This window comes from Nothobranchius furzeri, chromosome 13, assembly GCF_043380555.1.
Source record: "Nothobranchius furzeri strain GRZ-AD chromosome 13, NfurGRZ-RIMD1, whole genome shotgun sequence".
In the NCBI taxonomy this organism is placed as follows: Eukaryota; Metazoa; Chordata; class Actinopteri; order Cyprinodontiformes; family Nothobranchiidae; genus Nothobranchius; species Nothobranchius furzeri.
In genome coordinates this window covers 35,813,246-35,828,835 of record NC_091753.1, presented here as the reverse complement: position 1 = coordinate 35,828,835, position 15,590 = coordinate 35,813,246, and the positions used below count along the sequence as shown (strand labels likewise).

The 15,590-nt window shown below is 39.6% G+C and overlaps 1 protein-coding gene across 3 annotated transcripts in view; it reads right to left on the bottom strand.

The window, feature by feature from the left end:
* LOC107380428 (F-BAR and double SH3 domains protein 2) overlaps positions 1 to 15,590 on the bottom strand; it is a 96,634-nt gene that overhangs the window by 56,005 nt on the left and 25,039 nt on the right. For all 3 annotated transcript variants that reach the window (XM_054742733.2, XM_070543515.1, XM_054742734.2), the window contains exon 3: positions 987 to 1,032. In XM_054742733.2, coding sequence (XP_054598708.1) covers positions 987 to 1,032 — 46 coding nt within the window. The remainder of the gene's footprint in view (positions 1 to 986; positions 1,033 to 15,590) is intronic.

The window sequence follows — 15,590 nt, the reverse complement described above, 5'->3', positions numbered from 1 at the left end:
CCCGTATTTGACCGTTTATTTTGACGGAGAAAGAACAGGAAGAATTACCCCGACGCATGCAGACGAACTGACATTTTATTCGTTTCGCACATTACAGATGTAGCTAAATCACTCAAGAAAAGATTCCCATCTGAACATCTGAGCTGGACACTGCTCAGCGCAGCTCACTGTGTGTACGTATGGTGCACAGCGAGCTGAAGATGTGGAGAGGGGCTTGGAGCGCATCGCAGAACCAGAGCGCATGCGGGAAGATTCCTCCGACTGAAGCGAGGCTTGTCACATAGAAAATGTTCCCTGATTATGAAACTTTGGCTGAATAGTGCTTGTTCCTGTCTCCAATGTGGCATCGCATCCCTGAGCCTGTTTGAGGAGAATCCCAGAATCTCACATCCTCTTCAGCTCAGAAAGCGCCGATATGATGACGCACAAGCGTGACCCGTCAACCCGGTCTCACAGTAAGACCGGGATGGACCTGTTCAGGTTTACGCAGACAATCTTTACATTTAGAATTGGCATACAGATGTAAAATTAATGCAGTAAAATATAAAGCATTTTATTTAAATATCCATTCATTATTTTACAAGCACAGAGAGCCGCATCAGATGGATGGAAGAGCCGCATGCGGCTCCAGAGCCGCGGGTTGCCGACCCCAGCTTTAGTGGTACTGGTCTCTTAAGTTTCAGTTCTATTTCTTTCACATTTTCATAGAATTTTGATAACCATGGGTAACAGGAACAAAGCAGTAGTGACAAAAGAACGGATGTTACAAATGAGATAGGAAGTAAGGTGACAAAACAGAACCAGAAACACAAGAGAAATGTTTAAAAGCAAATCAACACAAAATCCAATCCTCAAATATTTGACATCTTCTACCCAAAGGTTTTTATAATGCTTGTGTGTGTTCGTTGTTAGACGGAGACATTAGATAACTGCTTTAAACCCGTGATTTACCCACAACAGCCATAAAAAGACCAGTCAAGCCTTACCTGAGCATAGTCTCGCTCCAGCTGTCCCTTCTTTAGGCTGTAGCTCCTGCAGAAAGAGAAACAGGCTCATTGAAGGGCCTATGTGGAGTTGAACTGAAATTATAGACCAAGTTGGACCATAAATAATACACAATCACACTAATGAAAGTCAGGGAAAAAACATTATTATTAGGGCTGCACAATATATCGAAAAATTATCGTCATCGCGATAACAGGACGTGCGATAGGCCCATTGCAAACACGTCAAAAATGGCGACAAATGTTTGGTTCAAACATTTCCATCCGTGTCATACATCAACTTTTTGTAAACCAGCTCTGTTTTTTACGCGGAAGTATTATTTGACCAATCAAATGTAGCCCTTCTGATATGCGGCCAATCAGATGGGTCCGTTCACGTAATACGCCCGCCCCCTACGTAGACCCATACGATAGGTGGAACGCAACACCCGAACAGAGTTAGCGGCGCTGTTCCCTTGTTCGTCATGCTGGCTCAGAGCAACGAACGCACTTTGTACTGAGGTTTCTGGAATCAGCGCTGCTTTCAAACGTGAACGTGAGTCCGCTCGGTGTCGTTAATCATTTTTACCGGGCTGACTCCGACACGTGCCAGTGAACCAACCCACCTTCATGTCGCTAGTGTTCCACCGGGTGGTGATGTTAGCCCCAGGCTCCGGTTAGCTTCCAGCTAAAAGGCTACAGCACTCTCCTCCCAGTCCCACCCTGCTAAAGAGGGCCTGGAAAAGTTCCCCCACACATCAAAAGTGATTTTTCATTTATGAGCTCATATAACCTTGTTAATCAGGATAGTTGATTTGCTGCTGCACATAAACTGTCAGTCAGAAGCTCTGCTAGCCGGTGTTCTTAGAGGAGCTAGTTCAATTTGTTAGCTTGTTATCAGAATCATAGTTGCAGTTTCATCATCTGAGCTGCTTTTTAAGATCTAGGTAAACTTGTTCAATTTGGGGTTAAAAACAAACGTTTTCACATATTTTCCATGTAGTTTTTTGTCAGTTCCTCTTCTGAAAGGTAGACAATTGTTTTTCTCTTTCCCTCAGAAAATCTTAATATTCTCCTAGTTTGGCCCAGCACAGTTCTCTTCCCAATTACAGCAACAGCCTTATATCATAACCACATAAGTGGAGAAAATGTTCAGTAGCAATGAGAGAATTTGCGGTTGCATTTAAGTGATGTTAACTATTATTTAACATTTAAACTTATTTTCTGATTTTTTTTATTTATTCAAAAACCCTGGTAAGGGATGTTTTTCTGTATTTGGAGCATCAGACAAAAGTTTTATGGTGGAGGTGATGTCTTAAAGTCACTGAGAAACTGCATGCATGCAGTTTGTTGTTTTGCTGCTAATACAGTAGCAGGTGCAGCTGCATATTTTTGGAATAAAAATGTTATGTTGTAATGGAATTCATGCATTAGTTTTTGTTTGCTTTGAACCCAGAGCAGACGTCACACGCCAGACGACATCAACACTGCATACTTTAGTATTTGTTCATTTATTGTGAGTAATATCGATATCGCAATATTAAGCACTGTTATCGAATATCGCAGGTTTTCCTAATATCGTGCAGCCCTAGTTATTATATATGTTTTTTATCCTGGTCATTTACAAAGACTTTCTAAAAATTCACAGTTTATGTCCAACAGAAAGACCAAACCCCTCTAAACTATGACCTCTCTTTCACATCCTTGTAACATCCTGGCATCAGAGGTGGTGGGACTTCTTATCAAAGCTCAGGAATGTGCAGGATGAAAAGCACAACACAGAGTACATGACTGCAAAGCAGATATTTGACAATGAGTTTTGGGTTTTCATTATCGTCTGTGAGCCATAACAGTCGATGCTACAAAAAATAAAGGACTGAAATTTTCCATCTCTGAGTCTAAAGAATTTATATAATATGCGAGTTTCACCTTCTGAAATGAGTGACAAAAATATTGAACATTTTCATGATATTCTCATTTTTGAGAGACACTAGTACTGCTCAGAGAAAGTCGCTTTTACGACAGACTTAATAACTTCAACATGTGTATTATGCTAATTTGTTATTATTACATTTGCCTTCTGAAATTGATCTAGTAATCCTGATGCTTTTGGGCTTCCAACTATACAAGAGCCTCCAATTTCTTTAAAAAAAAATCAAAGGATGCACACACCTTGAAAATTTTTCGCCACTATGACCCAAGAACAGTTCCATATTTGTGCTACAAAGTCATGCTGCCTAGGTAGGTAATTTGATACATCTTAATATAGATGTTCTTATGCAAGTGACTGAAGGGGTGAGTGATACTGAAAAAAAAAAATAATTGAACCATTTTATTTTTGCTAATAATTCAATTCAATTCAAGTTTATTTATATAGCGCCAAATTACGACAAGAGTCGTCTCAAGGCGCTTCACATAATAAACATCCCAATACAGGTCAATTCATTAAGCCAATCAGAAAAAAAGTTTCCTATATAAGAAACCCAGCAAATTGCATCGAGTCACTGGGTGTTTCTCAATGTCAAGGAGCCTGGCCTCGCGGGGCGATTTCTTGCGAGGCCAGGCGCCTTGCTTACAAGGACACTGTCCTTCCTTGGTCAAAGAAAACGGTAAAATGGAAGAGATATGCATCACATGACCATGGCTTCCACGGCGGTCACGTAATGTCACATAATGTCACGTGACACGGGAGATAACGTTATATTTTATACGTGTAAATTTCAATATCAATATAAAACGAGACTTTTACTTTTTTAATTGTGTATATGTTTATTAAAAATATAAGCGAGTTACTACCCACTAGCCACCGAAGCTGCAACTACTAAGCAACTAACCAACTTCTTTAGATCTAAAAACCATTTTAAATTAGCTGACTTACTTTTAAACTTGAAAATTGTCCCCAAAGTAGCTGCCGGTTTCTGATCCGCCGTCTTTTTGAAAGTACTGCGGTGTATTGTGGGTAATTTTTGACCAAGTCTAGGCTACAAGACACCTTCCATGTGTCCTTGCTCAGCTAGCTAAACGGCTAACAAACGGAAAACACACGCCTCGGTAGAACATGAACATTGGAAACGACTGGAACATGTGTTGGCAGCTCCTGATGACGTATCTCCTAGGCAACCGGGGCGGGGCCAAGACATCAAGGCAAGGTTCCTTGACATTAAGAAACACCCACTGACTAGTGTCAGTGACTTTACAGCAATCTTCATACTAAGCAAGCATGCAGCGACAGTGGAGAGGAAAACTCCCTTTTAACAGGAAGAAACCTCCAGAGGATCCTGGCTCAGTATAAGCAGCCATCCGCCACAACTCACTGGGGATCAAGAAGACAGAGCAGACACACACACACACACACACACACGCACGCACGCACGCACGCACGCACGCACTCACACACACACACACACACACACACACACACACACACACACACACACACACACACACACACACACCAGGTAATGTTTCATAATTAAGACGTTTTGGAAGTTATTTACCCGTAAAATACACACACACACACACACACACACACACACACACACACACACACACACACACACACACACACACACACACACACACACACACCAGGTAATGTTTCATAATTCAGATGATTTGGAAGTTATTTACCAGTAAAATACATACATTTAAAAGCAAACCCCTTCACAGAAAATATATGAAAGCTTTCAGAATCCTAAAAATAATCTTAAACTTCCAATATCTATCTATCTATCTATCTATCTATCTATCTATCTATCTATCTATCTATCTATCTATCTATCTATCATCTATCTATCTATCTATCTAACTATCTATCTATCTATCTATCTATCTATCTATCTATCTATCATCTATCACAGTTAAAAGCTAGAGGTACATGTCTCAGATGTCTCACAGGCACTTTCATTTATTATATATTTATAATACAAAATGGTTCAAATAATGGCAATTGGACTTCTTTGGTTTCTTGAAGATGTTTCGATTCTCATCCAAGGAACTTTGTCATCGTAGTGTTGTATAAAATTTTTCATTATGAAAACCTTTAACAACAACTGTTTCTAAATTATGCTAAAACAAACCCAGCTCCATGTACTGTACTCCTAATTCTCTTCTATGCCCTCTGGAATAACTCTGATGAGGAGACCATATATTATAAACTACAAATTAAACTAAAGCAAGCGTCGATACCGTACAACTGTTTGTATTATAATATTGTGGTGTTCCACAAACTAAACCCAGCTCCATGTACTCCTTTTCCTCTCCTTTTCTCATGTGGACAAACTGTGTGATGGTGGGTCCTTGTAGTTTTATAAACTACAAATTACACTGAAGCAAACATCTTTGCTGTGAAATAAATTTACTGTGTATCTTCGTTCCTTTTAGCCGTTCATTTTCAAACTGTTTATTTTTCCTACTCGGAAGTTGGAATTTCCGAGGAGAAAGTGAACGCACCATTAGCTATGTAAAACAAAAACTAAACTGTCAAGCTAACGTTATCTTAAACAGTTTATTTAGCTGCTGGAGCAGATTAAGATGCCTTATCCTCAGATCTTTATCGCTGGTTTCATCATCACCCAAAAGCCAATAGCCAATCACCAATCACTCACATTTAGTGAAGTGGGCCCAAAATTCAGAAAGCTTCCTCTCTTTAATTACAGCTCGCCCACAGTGACTGACGACGTTACGCTCTTGCGCGTGGCACAAGTACTGAAACAAGGCACCGTTTCATATGGCATGAATCGGTACTCAGTCGGTAATATAGAACTAGGTTGGTGCCTTAAAAAGTACCGAACTCGGTACTCATCCCTACAGCTCGGATTAGTTGCTAAATCAAAGAATGATTTCTTAAATTAAATATGAACTTCTAAAACTTATAAGTTTAATAATCATTAAATAAAAGTCTGTTTATTGCTACTTATAATAATTATAATATAATGAAATGCTTTCATTAATCTGTGCTTGAGTGATAGAAGTTTGAAATGAATGTTATGTTATGATTACATTGATATATGTTTCAGCATGTTTATATGACAAAGTCATCACCATTTGCACTCACAAAAGGACAAAATAAAGTTAAACGCGTGACACATAGATAGCCCTTTACCCCAGATCAGAGCACCCGGATCAAAGAAGGCATGTTTCTGAGTTGTCTTGGTAATATTCCTCAACTTGTCAACCTCTGGTTGGCTACACAAATCATAACATGAGAACATTAAAACTAGGGATGTGAATCTTAGAGCAACTCACGATTTGAGTCGATTCCGATTCTTGGGGGTACCAATTCGATTCAGAATCGATTCTCGATTCTCAGTTTAAATCGATTCACAATCAGTATTAACAAAGAGTGTCAGCTCCAGGATTAACTACTTTGTTGTACAAGTTAGTTAAAGCTATGGGACATTTTTATTTTACTTTAAACTGGTCATGCTCCAAAAATGCAAATTTACAATGTAGAATAAAGTGATTCTAAAACTGTAAACAGAAGCAATCTTTTGACCAAAAGGCAACATTTATTTTTGCTTACCTTGTAAAATATAACAAATCTGTAGTTACCTAACAGTAGCTTTTAAAGTAATACAGTGAAATACTTTTCAAGTATGTGTAGAAACAAGTTACATGAGTAATCCTAAGTACTCATTTATCAAATTTGACTAATTTTAGAAAATAAATATGAGAATATCTCAAACTTCTGAGTATGGAAAAAATTACATTCAAGTGCCCTCTTATCAGCAGATTCAAACATTAATCATCTAAATTTATGGGACCACAAAAGTAAACAGAGTACTGACTCTCCAAACAAAGATCAAAAATGTGAACATGCCAAATATTTGAGTCCTTGGAATCGATTCTGAACCTTTGTGAATCGATTCTGAATCTTTATAAATAAGAATACCGATTCAGACTTGAATCGATTTTTTTCAGCACCTCTAATTAAAACTGGATCACTCTGGTGATTCATCAGTTTTTGAGAAAAGCTTCAGACCGGCCATCTGAAGCAAAGCCTCTTTAACCCATCAAAGCTTTTGACACATCATCAAAATCTTTTTGCTTCTGCGAAGCTGATACAGCAACAGTTCCTGCAGAACAAGCTGATAATGTTTAGACTCCTTAAGAGTCCAATCCAATCCAATCCAATTAGCACATTTAAAAACAGCATGTCAGCTGACCAAAGCACTGCACAGAGTTAAACCTAAAAAGCCATTCAAATTCACATACATACACATTAAACACAGATAAAAAAAATGTCATAAAATAGAAACACCTAAAAATCAATACAAAAGTTTAAAACAGCCAATAAAAAGAGAAGTCAATAAAACAGAAGTCAGTAAAAATAGAAGAGAGTCAGAGCATTAAAGACCGATCATTGACCAAAAGCTAAATTAAAAAAATGTGTCTTCAGGCTGGATTTAAACTGTGCCAGTGAAGAAGCCTGGCGTACCACCAGAGGGAGTGCGTTTCAGAGTCTGGGAGCAGCAAAGGCGAACGCACGCTCCCCACGAGCTTTATACGTCATTGTAGGGACTTTGAGCAATAGATGATCAGCAGACCTTAGTGACTGGGGGGGGGAGCAGCTCTGACAGGTATAAGGGGGCTAGACCATTCAGGGCTTTGTAGGTAAAAGTTAGAACTTTGTGTTGAATTCGAAAGTGCACAGGAATCCAGTGTAGATCAGCCAGAATGGGAGTGATGTGACAGCGTTTATTTGCATTGGAAAGACATCTGGCTGCAGCATTCTGGACTTTCTGCAGACGATTTAGGACAGATATATTTACACCAATTAGAACTGAGATGGATAAGTCGAGTCTGGAAGTGATAAATGCATGAATAACTGATTCTAAGTGTGGCCTCTTAAGAATGGGCTTTAGTCGGGCAAGGCGACAAAGGTGGAAGAAGCAGGATCTAACAGTGGCATTAACATGTGCACTCATTGACAAGTCAACGTCCAGTTTAACCCCAAGGCTGGTCACACATGAATTAAGGTTTAGGGGGGAAGAGATCAAAGGCAGCAGAAGTATGCAGATTATGTTTTGGTTTGAAAAGAATGGCCTCGGTCTTACTGTCATTGAACTCCCAGACGTGCGGTTCTATCAGTCTGTTGTGACCTGGAGACAACTCTGACCGTTCTAGTAGTGCCGCAGTTTCTTCTACGGACCTTGGTGCCTGGAAGTCCAAGGACTTCGACATTCCGGATCTATCACGAGGGTCTTCAAGTGGGTATGTAGATGCGACAGATTGCGTCTGATGTGTTTTTGATAATAATCAACTTCATAGCTTAATGCAAACCAAATTCTTTTACATCCAGAACTCAGCTCTCCTAGATACAGAAGTTCTGATAACATCGCATTCACACATAGGTTTCATACATCACATCTAGTTCCATCCATCACGGTAAATGTTAGCCTGTCATGTTTTAATTGTTTGTAAAATAAATTCTTACTTTTATAAACCTGACTCTTTTCTGAATCTAAACGAAGTGTTTACAATCCCTGAATAAAACAAAGAATCCTAGAATCTTCTGATTAAATACAGTAAAGACAAAGCAGGTTGATACTCTATATTTATATAGAGTATCACAGCTTATTGGTCATAAGTAGAGGTAATATATATTGAGCTCTTAAAGCACTCAATTTACCAAACCCTACACATTGAATTTAAATCTAATCAGTAACTACAAAACCTGCAAACTTCAAATCATAGTGATGTAGAACAAAAGCCACTCATAAATTGTTTTCTATGAATTAAAATCTATTTAAAGATGTGGTTCACTCATTTAAACAATACATTTGCAGTGGTCGCTACTGCGAATGCATGCTAAGATGATCTTGGGAGGAAAAAATATACCAGTGCACCATTCCCAGGAACTTGCAGTGATCACATCACAGCTGAGTTTCAGATGGCAAGTTTTGGTATTATTTCCTAATATTTAGACATCTCGCCTCAGATTGGATAACACAATTCACCATTTACTTGCAACATGGATGTTTCTTCTCCGAAAATAAAACACAGGCATGGAGGGGGTTCAGCCATGTGGTGAAGTTTCTAATGCTAATGGTTAGCTAATACTAATCAGGGCATTCTGTGCTGTTTCCTGGACGCTAAACCAACAAAAGCCTTCCTCATCACAAGTCAAGATGGGTGAGTCCATGAATGTGACAGTGTGAACTAGATCTGTCAGGCTTTTCAAATCCTAGAGTTCCTCAACCTATTATCTATCAGATGCTAATGAAGGAGACAGGTGTTGGAGACTATTTTCATGTTCAGCATGCATGAAAAACTCAACTGATTATAATCAGAAATAATAATTTTTAAAATGAGTTTTCAGTATTCCATACATTTAAATTTTTATTTTTAAACATATTTTGATCATTTATTGAAACCATTTTTGTATTCTTCCACAAAATTCTATTGATTAAACTGAATATAACAATCCCATAACAGGTTCAAGATCACCCATTCAAACTGTATCAGCTTTTTTAATAAAATGCTGTCTATAATATTTGTAGCATAAATCATTATAGCATTATTAGAGTTAGTCGACTTCGTGAAAATTGCACCATAATTAAACTCATGATAGATCTCATAGACATCTGTCTAAACAGCTTTAAAGTATATTTGTGTGCCCAGAGTCTCATGTTTCCCAGGTAGCAACACCTTGTGGATTAAGTGCAGAGCCCAAAAGCCTAAAATAGCAGCCCATATTCCAGTGTCAATGTGACTTCATTCATTTCTTATTTACAGTCTGTGGGTACACTCAGAGGGACTCTGTAATCAAACCAGTAATTACCACTGAACAACAAGCCACAGAGGTTATGCAATACATAATATATTACATTTGTGTGGGACTGAGAATCTATTTATCCTATTTAAGGAGCTCTTTAAGGAGCTCCTATTGTCACTTTAATTCTGGAACATTTATTCAAAGAACGGCAAACAAACACCTATATCAGAGGTGTTGGGTTATTTTAAGGTGCACCACACTTTCTAATCTGAGCATTAAAGAGCCATACAGACAGATGTAAACACTGCAGAATGGCTGAAATAGATAAGGGAAACGACAATAAGCATTAGGATTTCTTATTCATTATGAGCTGAATCGTTTTTTTTCTAAGTTGCAAAGTTACCAAGACACTGTGCAAAAGTGAACACTAGCAAGGGCGTCAGTTTGTTTTCAGAATTGCTGGGGACAATAACCATACACTTGAGTGGGGTTTAAAAATTGCTGGGGACAATAAAGTAGGCTAGCACAGGGGTCGGCAACCTGCGGCTCTTCCATCCATCTGATGCGGCTCTCTGTGCTTGTAAAATAATGAATGGATGTTTAAATAAAATGCTTTATATTTTACTGCATTGATTTTACATCTGTATGCCAATTCTAAATGTAAAGATTGTCTGCGTAAACCTGAACAGGTCCAACCCGGTCTTACTGTGAGACCGTGCTGACGCGTCACGCTTGTGCGTCATCATAGGCGCATTCTGAGCTGCTTTCTGACCTTCCCCACCTACAAAGTTTAATTACAACAATCAAACGTGACAGAGACTGGATTTGTATTCTGAACAGTTTAAATATGTTTTAAAAAGAAACGTGTGACAAAAGTGGCACCTGCTCAGTAAAACCACCAACAGGGTGAAAAATATCAAAATATTGTAGGCAGAGACGGGCTACAACTTCTGGATCATCTTTATATAAATCGTTTTATTGATTATCTTCTTATGAAAGATAACTTTGACGTACACGAGCGACCAGGCGCATTGCAAGCTTTTCAAAAGTGTGGGGGATGTCTGTGCCTAAAATAAGTTCATGTTATTAATCTTGTTAGTTTAATTTCCATAATAGCGGAGCAGGTGCGAATTGTAGACGTGTCACGCACGTCTCCGTTTAAACATGTTTAAACTGTTCAGAATACAAATCCAGACTCTGTCTCGTTAGATTGGTGTAACTAAAGTTTGTACTGAATGAAACTTTATATTAAACCATGTTGAAGAGAAAAGGATCCGATTAAATCGTTTCCCCTCATTTACAGTCAGTACAGCACAGTGTGCGTGGCTCTGGGGTTAATCAAGTTTAGTTGTTTCTCTTTGCAACAATCTTCACAAGAAGGCAAAACAGTTAAATGGCAGGTTACAGATATTTCCATTTGACTTTTATTTTGATGGATAAACTCAAGGATGCTGGTTGATTTCCTCCCACTGAAGCGGTCTGGAAACCCGGTCTCTCTGAGGGATGTGTCACTTGGAAAAATGTTCTTTTTATAAAATTATGAAACTTTGGCTGAACAGCGCTTGTTCCCGTCTCTAATATGGAGACGCATGACGCATCCAGTCTGAGGCAGAATCGCCTCTTCAGCTCAGAAAGCACCTGTAGAGACATTTGATTACGCACAAAGTTTATGTGGAGCAGAAGCGGTCGGGCCACGGCAGGTGAAATGTTCCTAGCCTACATGAAGTGAAACTGTTTAGTTGTAACATTAATATGTTACTGGACACGCTGGTCTGGTTGGTTAGACCAGTGTTTGAAGTGGAAAACACACACACACACACCAATTAAAATAATGCTGATAGCATGGACTAGAAGACAGGTGATGGTTTACGTATTTAAATGATGATCAGGCTGCTGTAAAATGTAATCTCCATCCACATCCAGACAGAATTATCCTCTATTCTTTCTCTATTTGCTCTGCTCTTGTCTGGGCTGACGTAGCTGACGGTGCGTGCGGCGTGCCTAGCTAGCGGCTGATGCACATTTTACGCATTTGGAGAGGTGGGCTGGATGCTTTGCTTTTACTGGAAGATGGTCCACTTAACGCACGGGTGTAGACTATATATTAATGACAAATGAATGAAAATTAAATAGTGAGTTTTTACTTCATATTGTAGAAATAAAAACGATGGGGGAAAACATTTATGACGTCTTTTTAAACTAAATTTTCTAGCGCGACCTGCCTGCTTCAATTAAGTCACTGCTTATTAAGGTCCGTCCAAAATGACCGTGGCCCACCCAAAAATGAAAACCTGGCGCGCCTGTTATAAACCTCTGCAAATTGTTGTTCTTCACTTTATCAAACTCAGACTTTGTACAGCTAATGTCAAGATGTAAAATTATGAATTCAGTCGAGCTCTTCCGTCCCTCCCTCTCCTGCTCTCCTGGAAACCCAACATCGGCTGTCAGAAGCGGGAGGTGAAGAAGGAGATGAGGCAAACAGAGTGAGAGTGCGACGTAAAGAAACCAGACTGGTGTGGAGGTGAGCAAAACAGCTGGAAAAGTGTGGGTGTTGAATCCCCCACGGGTGCGACGCCCATGCGAGTGACCGGTACCGGCTGCTGTCACCTGTTGTGAGCGTCCCCGGTTAAAATGACGCCTATGAACACTAGATGTTTTTGTTCCTTCTGTGGAAAATGTGGTATATTGCACTACTTATACTGTAATCTTTGTCTAGGCTTTTCATGTTGCTGTGGTTACATCACGGCAATTGTGGCAAAGTATAAAATCCAATTATTAGCTAAAAACATCTTATACCAATTCTGCTTGTTTATTTGACACCATGTATTTCTTACAGCAGGGTAAATCAAAGACAGAACAACTTTAGCACAGACTACTGAATTTTAACTGTGTTTTTAATGTTCTTATAATAATTCTGAGAAACAAATAATGTTTGTATTTATGCTCTTATTGGGCTTAAACCTGATGCCGTCATCCATCCACCTCTGCAGTCTTTGCTTTTTCTCTTTTCCTTTGTTTTTGGCACCTTGCCTTCATTTGTGCTGTCCCTGCCTCTTCCCCTCTCTTTCATATTCATCACCACAACGATGGATGTCTGATTGTAACTGCGACGTGAATGAATCAGAAAATTCTGTCAGCATCAGCTGTGTGTGAAGTGGTAAGGAGGAAAAGAAAAAGAACTTGTAGATGAGATGAGTGTGTCAGATGGGAAACACTTTAGTGCTTGAGAGCGGACACCAAGTGTATGTTCCGTCTGTGTGAGGGTGTGTGCGCGGGTTAACATTAATGATAATTAATGAATGATAAATGACCCGCACTTGTATAGCGCCTCTCCAAAGCACTTTACACTACAGTGTATCATTCATCCATTCACACACACATTCACACACTGATGATGATGAGCTACAGAGTAGCCACAGCTGCCCTGGGGCGTGCTGACAGACCAGTCCCTCCAACCACCACCAGCAGGCAAGGTGGGTCTTGCCCAAGGACACAACAGCAGAATTCTCTGTCCGCAGCCGGGATCGAACCTGCAACCTTCCGATTACTGGACAACCCGCTCAACCTGTTGAGCTACTGCTGCCCCAAATAGGGAGCCTGAGTCACACCCCTCTACTTCCGAACCATGGGTCCTGGAAGAACGAAAAAGTAGATGTAAGTCAATGGGGCTAAAAACGCTGTTTTCTAATTCTGCTTGTTATGTTCCATGGATTTCACATATGATGTCTGTGAATTTTAAAGAAGCTTTTTAATACCAAGAACGCGCTTACTTTTGAACGGGGGAAACGCTATTTTAGGTTTTGTGTGAAAATGAGTCCAAGACTACAAATGCACTTCACAAAAGTGACGTCATTGAACCAGACATGGAAAAAACAAAGGAAAAATGGCTGAGTTCAGCAAACTTCAAATCCTTCACACAGGAGGAAAGAACCACCATAAATCTGGCCATTTGGTAAGTAGCAGCTACGCTAGGGGAGAGAAGATTATGTGGTGACGTTACATATGCGACGTGCCGATGTCTAGTTTGTAGTCATGCTAATTCTGCTAATGTATATTTTTCTTCATTAGGGGTCTTTGGGGTGCTTGGCTTAGCTCCTAGGATCATTGGGACACTCAAACCCCTCCACCACGATTTTAGGAACTAGAAGTTAGGTAGAAGAGAGGGGAGCTGAAAACACCAAGATTTAGAGTCTTATAGCCTGATTTTCAGACTGGCAAACAGTATGTTTTATATCCACATATAACAAGTCTGAAGGAGTTCTGTCATTTTTCGGAGTTGCTATAAATGGTAATGGTTAGCTTCTAAACCCAGACTTTGATTCAACTCAGATTATCTTGTTCACATTACTTAAATGTTTCTAAATTGTTAGCATTAATTGTGAATCCTGAGTTAGCTGAGTTGTTTTGGGTTGTTGATCACAAAACAGTTGTTGAGCTGTGTGTTGCTCTTAGTTATTGCTTTGTTCAGTGTTGCAAAGGTGGAGTTCTTTGTTCTGTCATGTTGACACCGTAAGTGAAGAGGGAGGTCGAAGGAATGGGACCTCTGTGCCATTCTGTTGTATATAATAAAGTGGTAGCTCACACTAAAGGCTCTAGCCTCAATAACCACGAGTTAAACACTCACTGACTGCCTGCAATCATGTGGTACACGAAGCACGAGTTAGCTGGCATCTTTCAGTGTCAGTTAAAATCTAATCAGTTCAATTGAAAATAAAATAGTTCTTTAAAACAAGCCGAGTTATATTATTGGGCATTTTCATAACTGCTTAAAATATACAAAATTTCAAGTAATGCCCACTTATCTTGGTAGAATTTATTAAAGGGGACAAATAAAGCAATTCATCAGCAATCTAAAACACTGCTTTGAATCTCTAAGAAGCAAAATAAATTTTCTTTTGGCTTTCATCTGTCCCAGGAGCCCTGATACAGGCCATTCTAAACCCCAAAATCAGCCTTGCTGTGAAAAGAGCTGTTTAAGCTTGGTTTATGCTTGACGCATTCACTTTCCGCTTGGTGATGCGGCTCGCGGATGGAACGCACTTCACAACTTGCAGCGTTTATGGTTCATGCGGCTTGTCTCTGCGGTGAGCCAATATTCTCCCAAACTGAACGGGGCAGCATGGAGCTCTACGGCATGCATCCAACACTACACCATAGTAGTAGTAAAATTACTGTTGTTTACAACATAGCATTCCAGCATTTTTTAATAGCGTCCTCGTCTTTTCCGACAGTACGAGCTATTTCTCTCCAAGAATTATTAACAACATGTTGATCACGGTGATCTTTGAGAGCTGAATCATACGAATGTCTGTATTTACGAACCATACTAGTTCTTGCCAGTCCACCATGTTTTTCCGCGTCCGACCGTCCGTGTGGTTAGAAAATTTCCTAGGTGCGCGGTGCGGAAAGTTTGGGCCGTGCGGAGACGCGGTGGAGGGGCGTGGTTGTTAAAATGATGCAATTTTGCCGCGCAGAGCCTTGCAAACCTCGCGGACGCGTCAAGCATAAACCAAGCTTTACTCCTCCAACTTGGCCAGGACATGCATATGCTAATGAGATGTTTGCCAATTGGTTGGTTAGAACCAGAAGGCCTCAGACACTGGAGATTGCAGACTGGAGGAGGGAGGGCTCCACATTGTGACATGTCTCAAAAAAGAAGTTTTTCTCTGGCATTTTTAAACCTTCTAATTTACATAAAAAGTATAGGTCACACACAGCTTTTGACTTTTTGGTATAAAAAAAACTAATAAGAGACACCAAAGCCGTCTTTATTCACAAACAACAAAAAAATTTTGTTTCAATTCTTTGTCCTCTTTAAGTTCTTTTGACTTAAAGTATTTAAGTTGTAACAGCTTGATTTGAGTTGAACTAAACTGAGATTAGAATTT